General features: G+C 40.6%; 1 protein-coding gene across 4 annotated transcripts in view; it reads right to left on the bottom strand.

The window, feature by feature from the left end:
• Positions 1-11963, bottom strand: part of Mctp2 (multiple C2 and transmembrane domain containing 2) — a 160870-nt gene extending 148907 nt beyond the window's left edge. For all 4 annotated transcript variants that reach the window (XM_076848831.2, XM_076848832.2, XM_076848833.2 and 1 more), the window contains exon 1: positions 11499-11963. In XM_076848831.2, coding sequence (XP_076704946.2) covers positions 11499-11963 — 465 coding nt within the window. The remainder of the gene's footprint in view (positions 1-11498) is intronic.
• Between the last annotated feature and the right edge of the window lie 264 nt (positions 11964-12227).

Below are 12227 nucleotides of genomic sequence, written 5' to 3'. Positions count from 1 at the left end.
GTCCTTTGTTCTTCCATCCATAGTGACCACTAGGAACATCTTGGGCACAATTAGAGATCCTGGATGGTAGGGTGCCTTCCAAGACATACACGCTCAGAGCTAGATGCGGCAATAAAAACCCCAGTTCCAGACAGGGAATCAGTTCTATTCTCCTGCTAGAGATCTTTCAGACCCCAACACTGATGGTGAGAAGTTTGCTTCCACAAAAAAAGGAGCCCTGGGCTCAACCTCCCAGCAAACAAGAAAGGGGGCAGCAGGTACTTTGCTAAACTACCAGTCCTTTGTGTTGTTGGTATCTCCTTTATGTGCTATCTCTAAAAAGACACTCAGGTGAGTCAGCAGGCCAGTCCAAAAGTTGCTTTATGATAAGAATCAATTACCTTACTCAACTTTCACAACGTTAAAAGATCTCTTCATATATCTTTAATACTGTACACTATCAAATCCCATGAATTCAACTTCTTCCTGATTACTATGTCAATAACTTTGACTTCACATGCAGAGCCAACAGTCACCAGTGTTATCTGATGCTCTGCAGCCTGAAAATCCCCCACTATTGTTCTCAAGTGGGTTAAATGAAGTAAGTTCCATTTGGCCAATCCTGTTTCATGACAATTTTTTTAAAAAAACTACCAGGTCTAGGTTCAGGATTTCTGTTTAAAATATCTGTTATTAGCCACAGATCATGTTGGCCTGGTATCTTCTACTTGCAATGGGAAAAGAGGCCAGACGGATGCCTAAATTTGGTCCCCCTACAGATTTATACATGATATATATTCTCCCAGGTTGGCCTCACTGTACTTAATGATGACGTTAATTAAATGACAAAACAACCACCATCATTTACATGCTATCAGAAATGAACACAGAGCTCTTATTCAAAATGTGGTAAGTCTTCCACTTATACCAGCAGGGAAATTCAATGTGAGGAATGGCATTAATTCAACATTATGGCTGGTTTTACTCACAGAAAAGTCACAGAACTTAAAGTTATGATTCCCACAGCCACTGTAACTGTCATACACCATATATACACACCGAGGCAGGAAAGTGATTACCATAAAGAACAGGAAAATGTTCCATATGCACGAGAGGACAACTTATAGCCACTAGGGGACACATATAACTTTGAATATTCTCCTACACGCTTACATAGAGTCTCTGGTATTATTCACTGAATAGAAGTTGTATTATTTTCACCTTATTTTGTAAACCTAATAACTATATCAATGACTTTGTTTTTACTAAAAAAGAGCACAATTAATATTTATGTCATCATGAGTCACTAGTTTACCTATCATTTGAAGATAATTTTATGCTCTTAATAAGCATAATTGACATGTTACCTGTGTGAGAGTGCTGAGATTTTTAACACAGAGACAGATCTGACTAATGCCTGCACAATTAGGATACAAAACAGTTCTGTTACTCCAAACACCCCTCTCTGCCATACCACTACAGTCAGAACTTCCTCCAATTCCTAACCCCTGGCAGCCCCTAATCTGCTCTCATCACATCTTTAATTTTTTTTCCAGAATATCACATCAATGGTATCATACAGTAGGTAAATGTTTGAGATGGGCATCTTTCACTTAGCATAGTGACTTTTAAATTATCAAGTTTCTCTCTATCATTCCATTTAATTGCTAAGTGGTATTCTATCATGTGGGTATATTACAGATTGTTTATCCTTTAAGCATTAGTTATCACAATTTTAAACCTATTGGGCTTAAGTATGTACTTGGGAAAAGAAATAATTTTGAATGTTGAAGCTAATAAATTCCCACATGATGAGCTATATAATTACACAAAAGCATTCAGAAATACAGCTTTAACATACTGGGATGAACACTAATATAAGGGTGTCATCTCTCACATGAGTCTTACCACTGACTTGTAGCTAAACACATTTTGGTGTTGTTTTTCAATGACTTGAGTTTGCAGTGGTGTTTCCATTCTACCTTAGAAAATTGAAATTTATGGGAAGGTAACACATATTTTGCATTCCTTTTATAGGAGGATCCCCAGCTACAAGAATGCAAATCTATTACAATTCAGCAGAATATAGTAAGATACAAAAATAAACTCATCATTTATTTAAAAAAGAAAATCTCATCTAGTTATGGGAAGATTTTGAGAGCAAGACACTGATATGAATAAACAATATTTTCCTTTTGTATAAACCGCTTGTGATCTTATACAAATACCACCTCCCCTGTGGCTGTCGGAAAGATTGTTTTATAAACTACACACAGGAAGCCAAATCACAAACTATGTTCGCAATTACTGGCTATTTAAACTTTAGTGGAAGACAACATACACCCACGTCCAGAAGAGCTACCTAAGAGTAAAATGTTTGCTAAGAAGATCAATTATTTTGTTTTTGGAAGCTACTCTATTTTAGTTTAGCAAAGGACATATTTATTTCATGCTGTAACTCACTCCAGGCTTTTGAGAATATGCATATTTAAGACTACAGGAATCACAAACATAAATATCTACAGGACAAACAGTAATAAAATAAGCAAAAAGATTTGGTTGGCTAGAGTGACCATTAGCAGCTTCAGGACACAGTGAAAGGATAAAAGATAAGTCAAATGGCAATTAGAGGTCAAAATAATAATATCTATTCCAAAATTAAATAAATAAACAGAAATAATCAGGCCTACCAAATAGCTGTATTTATTCATATTCAGCCTTTGCACCTTTTAGGAGGCTATTGAACATACAATCAAGGTTTATATATTTAATTTGTTCTCATCTCCAAAATTGTTAAAAGTGGTAATCCTGGAATATATCTAACAAACTTAACAAAACATAAGTGTGTGTGTGTGTGTGTTTGTGTGTGTGTGTGTGTGTGTGTGCACGCGCGCCCATCTACCCTGTTTAACCACAGGTCATGCCATCTTGCCCACACTGCATTTCATAAATTGCAGCCTGTGAGGCACATCCAACCTACCACTTGTTTTGACAAATAGTCTAATTGAAAACCAGCTCTGCCTGCTCATCTCTCTACCATCCACGACTGACTTCATGCTACATCACCAGAATTAATTAGTGGTAACCAAGGACCTTAGTGGCCCCCAAAAGCCAAATGCAATTAATATCTGGGTCTTTACAGAAAAAGTTTGCAAGTACTGGTACAATGCTTTAAAACCATTCTTTACTTATCACTAATATTTCTCCACTGACTTTCCATAAATGTTTGCATAATAATTAGCAAGAGAAATTTTAAAAGAATAATAATTCCCTCTATATTTGCTTAGTACTTCCTAATTCACACATACTCACTCTTGTTACCTTCATATAAGAAGTCCACCGGTTGTCATTTGTAAACTGGCAAGTTTGCAAATAAAGAAGCCAGAGGTAGAAGAAAAATAAATGGTCGCCAGTGGGCAGTGGGAAGGTGAGGGCTTCAGGAATACACCCAGGACTCCACTCTATTCACTCTACCACAACGGTGCCTTGAGCATCCAGAAACAGCCCACCCTGTCTGGTGTGCTGGGAAAACAGCACTGCACAACGGTAAAGAAGTCCTAGAATCATGAAGACCTAGTTCCAAATCCCACTTCTGCTACTTCTTAGCTCTCAGTTCTGGGGAAAAAAAAAAAATGTACTTAAAATTCAAGAAACATAGACATCTCTCAAAGTGGCAAAACAAGATGCTTACTTTATAGGTTACTGAAAGAAAAATTGATTCCTTCACTGGATATTTGAATGGGATTGTATGAATGGACATTAGAGTGGATTCTCTGCGCCAGACACTGGGCTAGGTAGGCTCTTTGTATAGAAAATAGACCAAGTAAAGGTGGTGCCAAAAGATAGTACCTACATAGCAAGTAGTGGAGCTCCTTCCACACAACCTCACAGGAAGCGGTATTAGAATGGAGTTGTTATGTCTTTTTATCACTATCATTATTGTTGCTGTTATTAAAACAGCAGATGTGTTTGGGAAGTAACAAAAAACTCTCTGAAGAGAAGAAAGTGATTTGATTTGATCATTACTCATTGTACACATGTATCAAATTATCACGCTGTACTCCATAAACATGCACAATAAGAAAAAAATTAAACTCCATGAAATTGTCCAGCAACCCAAGTCCCCTCATTCCCACCAACATTCGCAGCTTATGACAGAGGGCTGGCTGATGGAGCCTCAGGTCATGCCGTCTTGCCCACACACACCCCATCAGCCTGGGAAGTCTTCCTCCAGTGCTCCCTTCTGGGGCAGAGCTTCTATAGATTGCTATTCCCAGTGTCTACAGCAGGCACTGCCAATAAGCTGCTGCCTCATTCTGCCTGCCTGTGAGCGATGCAGCATTGACAGGAGGTGCTTTTGCATCCTGCCCACTCAGTCCCCCAGATGGGTGCTCTAGCCTACTAGTTGCTTGGCAGATGGGAATGCACTGCGTGAAATGATCTCTGTTAACTTCCTGATGTCTCCCAGCATTGCCCCTCACACCCTCCTCTCCAGCCACAGTACTTCTTTATTCTTCTTGAAACACACCAAGCCCACTCCTGCCACCCAGGTCCTTTCCACTGGCTGTCCTCTCTTTCTTAATTTTTTTTTTCTAGATAGGTACATGACTATCTTCCTCACTTCCCCTATGGCTTGGTGTCAAGGTTATCTTCTCTGAAGAGGTCTTTCCTGACCCCTCTTTTCAAAACAGTGACAGCTGAACCCCAGCACTCCCTAGAACTGTCTCTGCTTTATTTCTCTTCATAATATTTATCACTTTCTGATCACATCTGTAGCCTGCCACTCTTCAGAAGAGGCACTCCAGGAGGGAGAGGAAATGCTGCCAGAGTTGTTGACTGCTGTGTCCCTAGTGCTGTCCCTAGCATCAGCATGTGGTCAGTGTCCAGTCCAACAGATGGGGAAGGAGGGAGGGCACAAGAAAGGGGAGGCCATGTTCATGAAGGGTCCTGGGACATGCCTGCATATCTGCCTCACTGACACCATGATATGGTGGTATGATTTGGAGATCAAACAGAAATAGTTCAGAAGACGTAAATGAGGGGTAGTGAGACTGACGCACTTGCTTCACTTTGCAAGCTGGAGACCATTTCCTCTCTTCAGTGGTTTGATACTTCGCTTCTCTGTGGTCACTAAACTGAAGCTCTGTGGTTGCCAAGCAGGGTTTCTGGAAACATCTCAATGGGAGTAACTCGAAACCGCTAACTCACCCACATGAGCTAGCACCAAAGCTAGTTGTTTACAATTCCAACCACCAGATGAGATGTCAGGGAAGGAGCTACTCCATGGAGGAATTGCTAGATGACAGGGAGAGAGAAATGATCTTTCCATTCCTGATCATTTGGTTTTGACCATGATAATAAGCTCCTCTGACCACTATAATTATCACTGTGTTTAATGGGCCACAGTAGATGCAGAAAAAAGAATGTCTTCCTTTTATGATTGACTTGTGTGGCTCTCCAGTTCTCAGTCCTCTGAAGTTGTAAAACTGTACTTACAGATTTGTGTTGGAAACATAATTCTGTGCACAGACTTAGGATTCAGGGTATCAATCATGAATTTATATTTGGGTTCTGTCTCTCATAGCTGGATGATTTTAGGAAAGTCTTTAAAATTCCCTAAGCAACTGCTTCATTCTAAACTAAAGCAGATAATTAAAATAATGCTAATACATGCAACCAGAATCAGAGCAGTGAGCATTTTAGGTACTTGTGACTGCCAGGTGCAGGGTCAAAGCCTTTTATCTGTGTAACCCCAGACATGCAGCTTAACTGCCCTGCATTGTGCTCCACTTGTGGGTCTTACTCATCATCCAGAGGCCCCTGCGGTAAACATTTCCCAGTCATCCTATGCAGACTCCTCCCTCAGTCACCTAACACTGGTGTGAGGTTGCTTAGCATTTTTTAAGTATATTGGTGCACTATAATTATGCACTGCACTGAGATTCATGTCATATTTATATATGTACTTAGCATAATTTGATCATTCTCATTCCCTAGCACCTCCCCTTTCCCTCCATCCTCCCTCCCCACCATTCACTTTCTCTACTCTACTGATCTCCCTTATTACTATTCTTATTTTAATTATTGTATTATAATATGCGTGTGGGGGGGATTCTTTGTAGTACGTTCATACATGGATATACTATAATGTTCTGCCTAGCATTATTGCTCAGTTTTTTCCAATATCTCAGACTAATATCAATTTCATCATAAACACCAAGGTCAACAAACTCAGCCTTTCCTAAATACCTAACTTATTACCGAGGCTACTGCTGTCTAAGAAAGGAAGAAAGAAGAAAAATGAAGAAGAAGAAAATAAGCTCCTGTCCCTCTCAGGTCTCCTTAACTTTAGCTTCTTTACTCTTCTTCTGACACTGGAAACTCCTCAAGAAAGCATTCTGTGTACCCAGGGACTCCCTGGGTCACCATATGCCCCAAACCAACTGAATTTCTTATGACCCTCAAAGCACCTACCATTGGCTTTGGCTTTGGTTTGAAAGCCAACTGCAGAAACAACATAAATTAACATATATTCATATACATAGAGAGTGTTTGCAGAAAGGCTGAGAGGTGGAAAAAAAATAAGAAGGCATCGTTTCTACCCCTTGGGAGCTCTCAGATAATGAAAAAAAAACCTTCCAAACAACGATTTTATACGTGTGTGTGTGTGTGTGTGTGTGTGTGCGCACATTTGACTATGTGTGGGAGTGGAGAGGGGTGTTTGACAGTATTCTAAAGTGTTCTTACTTCCTCCTCAGCCTCAAGTCTCAGATGATCTCATTGATCATCCTCTGAGAATGAAACTGTAAAACCACCATCTCAGTAAAGTCTGTGATAGCAAAATACCACGGACTGGGAGCTTCAATAACAGAATTCTCTTTTCTCAGACTTCTGGAGTCTAGAAGTCCAAGATCAAGGTCCTGTCCCACTGGGTTCCTGTTAAAGGCCACTTCCTGGCTTGTGGATGACCAGCTTCCCTGTAATGTCCTCACATGGTGGGGGAAAAAATCTCGGAGGTATTTTCAATAAATACATCACTTCTATTGGATCAGGGTCCCAAACTTATGATCTCATTTAACCTAAATCACCTCTTAAAGGCCATATCTCCACTACAGTTGTATGGTGGCGGGGTGGGGGCTAGAACTGCAACATGTGAATTGGGGATGGTTCAATTCAGTCCAGAGCAACCATTCTTTGTCCATCAAAGCCCAGATGTACAAAGTCACATTAAGGAGATAATGTGAATACCAGTTCACCCTGATAAGGCATCAGCATGACAGAAAGTGATAATATATAATCAATGAAACAGTGTGTCAATCAGAAAAAGAGGGGCCATGCAAAGAAGCCTGGGTAAAAGTTTAGATGTTCTCAGTGGGAAGAGAGAGCCTCTGCGGCAGAACTTTGAGAGTCCGAACTCTGTTAGCTAGCTGGGTCACCTGTAGAGCAGAAGGAAGGTGACCCTGAGGTGGGGTATGAGGATGTCCCGTTATCATCAGCTCAATCCTCATTGTGAGACAAACTTCACCAAATGCCATTCACAGAACCCATCCACCCTCCTTGCAGTGATTCACTTGCACAGGCCTCCTGACTCTAAAGAGACTCCTCATAAAGACTGGCACTGGGGAAACATGTCCAGGCCCTGAGACAACCAATTAATAAAGTTGACTTTGGTTACAATTTGACTTCCAAAGTACCTTCAGAACAATAAAGAAGGAGCTGTTTACATCAAAAGGAACCTTAGTGGCTACACAGTATTTCATTCTCATTGAAAATTACTTCTGATAGCTAATGGTAGAGTGGTGTCATGACCAATTGGTTAGTATGAGTCAGTCCTCAAAGCAGCTGTCCACTAGACAGTTGACCCAGGTCTTGGAGCAGAGTGATCTTCTCAAGGTCAGTGATGCCCTTACCCAACATCATCCTTGCCCAGCACCAATTCACTTCCTCTCCATGTGGTCAGCCCTTCCTCTCTCTATTACTTTCTACACAAAGACTGAGGCTAGTGTTGAGTGACAGGAAAAGCAGCATGCTGTGAAAACGAAAGCAGGTGAGGCTACTGTTTGCAGAGTTGGGAAAAGCACCAGAGAAAAGGAAGAGGTTACCTTGGCCTTGGAGGATGAAAGGGATTTCTGTAAGGGAAGATGAAGGGTGAAAAGGAGGATGAAGCAGATGGGAGATGGATAAACAAACGCTTCATAAAGTGTGAAAAGAGAGGAAAGAAAAACACTCCCCATGTTGTTCACAGGACTTGGGATTGAGCAAAACGCTGTGACGACAAAGTTGCTGAGAAACAATTGCCTGTATCTGGGGGAACACTTCAGGGAAGTGTCAATTGTTTTGACAGAAAATTATGTCAAGGTTTCTGGGGGATATACAAACAATAAAAATCTGGGGCTCAAGAGGGGGGGGTCTGGCAGGTTCCTCTTCGTCCACTACATCCTTTCTCCTAAGTCTGCTTTCTCCACTTAATGGCTGGTTTGAACCCCTGCACTGGCAACTCGAGGCTGCACCTCTCTTGTACACCCCGACATCCCATCTCGCTTTCACTGCATCTCCGATTTCCTACTTTGTCTCCTCATTCCATTTCCCCATAACCATTAGCCAATATTTTTCACTTCTTGTGCCGACATTGGCAGGACTGGAGAGTAACTGTGGAATTCAGACATGACTGATAATCCAGGTCCCATCCCATCGCTGTTGGTTCAACCTGGCACCAAACCAGCACTGGCACAAAACAAGTGAGACAACTCTCTAATGGGTCCCTCAGACCACAGATGTCCTTTGCCTCATCCCCTCTGGAAAGCTACAAACAAGATAAGTTACACCAAGGATATTTGGCAAGCCTCTGAGTGTCCTTGCTGTACACCAGACTGGTCACATGCCAACCCTTTCCTTCCTCCTTCTTTCTTCCCCCATTCCATTAAAGTTGTAGAAAGCCTTAGGCTATTCATGAGAAACAGATGTGCAGATCCAAGATACAGACTAACTGACTTCAAGACTCTCAGATGACATGCATTCAGCAGGACTTCTGTATTTAAAAAAAGCAGAAAAAAAATCAGATTTTAGATTAGCATCAGGCTTGGGCTAGGGCAGCTACACCTGCCCAAACTTCTTTGTAAGTTCACTTACCATCATATTAAAGGAGATTTCATTTAGAGTACAATTTATATATTAACAAAAGGTTGATTCAATTAAATCCTAGAGAAAATTTGTGGCAAAAACAGTAACAAAAATTCTATTCATGTGAGTACACATATTTCCATGATTAGTGTTTACATTAAACAAGTGCTGGTTGAGCTCAAATTGCCTGTTAGGTATGAAGCTAAGCCTTGGATACAGAAGGCAAATTAGAGGATTCTCTCCTGGCCATGCCCATTCTCCACATTAACCCATCCTAGTAGAGAAGATAATTAGGGGCGTAGTTCTTCTCTACCAGTTATAAACTCTGGATCCTCAGGTAGTGGGACAGGCCCACACAGTATAAACAGTAGTAGAGAGAGAAGCAGGGGAGGAGGGGAGGGTGGACAGAGCTGCACACTTGACTGCAGGTAATCCTAGGGGTGATTAGCTGCAGCTCAGTCCCTCCATCCTCTGCAGAAAAAAAATGAAACCAGCAGATAAATGACACTTGAGTGATGAGAACCTCAATATTAGGTAAAATAATTGATATTAGTCTCTATCTCCTATCACTGTAGAAGGGAAGTAAAAGATTCTTTTTTAAGAATGATACTTTTTAAAAACAAAATGGCCAAATTAAAACAGAAAAATCAAATGATCCAGAATAAACTATTCTTGAAGGACTCTTCTTATTTCAGGATTTCTGTATTTAGCCTGTGAGCAAACAGCCAACGCCCACTAACCATCCTTCCTCCATCACTTCCAGAAAGCTTCCTAAGAAGCCTGTTTACCCGATAGGACAGAATAGCCAAAAGCACCCAGCCACACTTCAGGTCAGCGTTGGTCGCATTTCCTGGCTTGGCTAATGTGCTATCCCTCTGCAAGACTGGACACTGCCTCAACATGATACTTGCCCATCCCCCACACATTGATTCCCCTCCACTGGACTAAGCTGCCAGGGGATCAGACTTAGAAGCTTTGCAAGAATAGCTCTAATATCTGATTGCCTCAGGCTGTGTTATGCAAGGCTGTCTCCCCAAAGCTCATAGCTTGAGCACAGTCACCTTCTTACCCATGTCCACTCCCAAGCTCTCCATTTATAGCACCTAGTCTAGAGCAGCATTCAAAAACCTACACACATTCAAACAAAGGGGAAAACAGTTCCACAGTGCTCAGTTTGATTGCAGTTAATTTAAAAATCCTTCTAGCTGGAAAATTTAGCATATCAAAGCCAAGAAGTCCACTTATTTTTGCTTATTGGGTAATAAGTAAAAAGATAATGAAGATTAATTTCAGTATAGAGTTCAACATGTTACCTCACCATACTGAAATAATTTAGTAATTCGCAAACTTTGCATTTTGTTTAGTGGAAACACATAATTTAAATTTGCATACAAGAGTTAAGTTTTACAAAAAAAAGATTTCATAAATGTTAATGTTCAAGAAAAATATAGTTAAGTAATTTACTGAGTAGTGGTACCCTAACATAGTAACGTATCCAAAAGAATACAGCCACACAATCTTCTGAGCCTTCATGATTCCATTATCCACCCCCCGAAAGACCTAAATAAATTTAATAATCAACAGGCTTTTATTTGAATAATAAACCCAAAATCCCAGTTAAATAGTTTTCTATTTAATTCTAACAGTAACCTGGAATAGAGAAACAGTTAACTTTCTTACTTTAACACTGAAACATACTTTACTGCCATTACTGCAGGAATTTAAAAAAATAAAAACTTCTGATTACATTCATTATTCAAATCATGATTTGGTAACTGGATGGTGATAGAACTTAAAATTAAATCCATCATAGAAATACTAGCTTTGTCTCATAATTGCATTTGACTGACTAACCTTGTTGAAATACTAAAGCTGAATCACTTTATTTCTTTATTTTTAGAGAATGCAAGCAAAGCTGCTCATATACACATACTTACATATCCTCACACATAGAAGGAAGACCCAACCCTGTCAAAGTCAAAGGGAGTCACACAGTCATAAATTTCTTAGGCATACTAATGTACATGATTTGTCTATTAAAAAAGAGACAGACAGACTAACTGACAGAGACATTTAAACAAAAAGTTAAATGGAAGTTAAAGTCCTCATTTCTTTGCCAGGGATTGGAAAAAAAACTCATTCAATAGAGCATTTAATGTCTTAAAATGTCTTAGAGAGGCTGTTTGTAACAGTTTTTAAATACTTAGAGGTCAACTCGAAACTAATGGGAACCCTGGGTGCAATCGATATTACATTAATTTGAATTCTTGTAAATGACATTCTCCCTATCCAAGCTAACCACAAAAAATGACCCCTGATCAAATTTTCCAAGGGCACATAATACATTTTAAAAAGGAAAAGAAGGAAATGAAACTGGAAAGTGCAAGCCCTGGTCTCACCTCAGGCTCTTCTTGTGCATCCACTCTGAGAGGAGGTTTCTGGAACTCAAAGATGCCCTGGCTGGAGGCCCGATGGTCCTCAGCGGGAGAGGAGTAAACCTCCTCTGAGTCTGTTTCCACCGCATGGAGATGGCTTGCTTCTTCCTGGCTCCAGTCCAGTTCTTCTTCAGACTGTTTCAAAGAGCTGCTACTACTTTTGGGAATGATCCCTGCGGTGGACAGGCTGCTGGGAACTGAGGTGTAGGACGACTGGGGACCTGAGTAGGGTCGACCCTCTGGAACCAAGTCCTCAGCCTCTAGGAGGTCAGGAACAGAGAGGCTGAGCCTGCGGTCCAAATGGTGGCTTGCCCTTAAGTCTAAGGGCTTGTTTGGGTTCTTCTTTACCTTCTTCTTGCTCAAATTGATTAGCAATGGCCTGGTCCGCTGTTTTAATGAGTCCCAGACAGATGGTTTATCCAGATCCATGGTTGCATGAAGAACAAAAGAATTCACTCTTCAAAAGAGTGTGCCTCTATTGAAAACAACTTCGGTGACTCCTATAAAACAGAACATAAAGAGGAAACATGAGCCTTCTCGGTGGGTTCAGGGCACATCAAGTGGAAAACAACTCAGAAATCCCATGCTATCTTCTGAGTGATCAAGATTCAAACATTCAATCATAACTTCTACAAATGCCAGGAAAAGCATTTTTTCTTCTAATATTCTTTTTATTAGCATGTTATAGTTGTA

This window comes from Callospermophilus lateralis, chromosome 3 (assembly GCF_048772815.1).
Source record: "Callospermophilus lateralis isolate mCalLat2 chromosome 3, mCalLat2.hap1, whole genome shotgun sequence".
Classification (NCBI taxonomy): domain Eukaryota; kingdom Metazoa; phylum Chordata; class Mammalia; order Rodentia; family Sciuridae; genus Callospermophilus; species Callospermophilus lateralis.
This window is presented reverse-complemented; position numbering and strand designations above follow the sequence as displayed.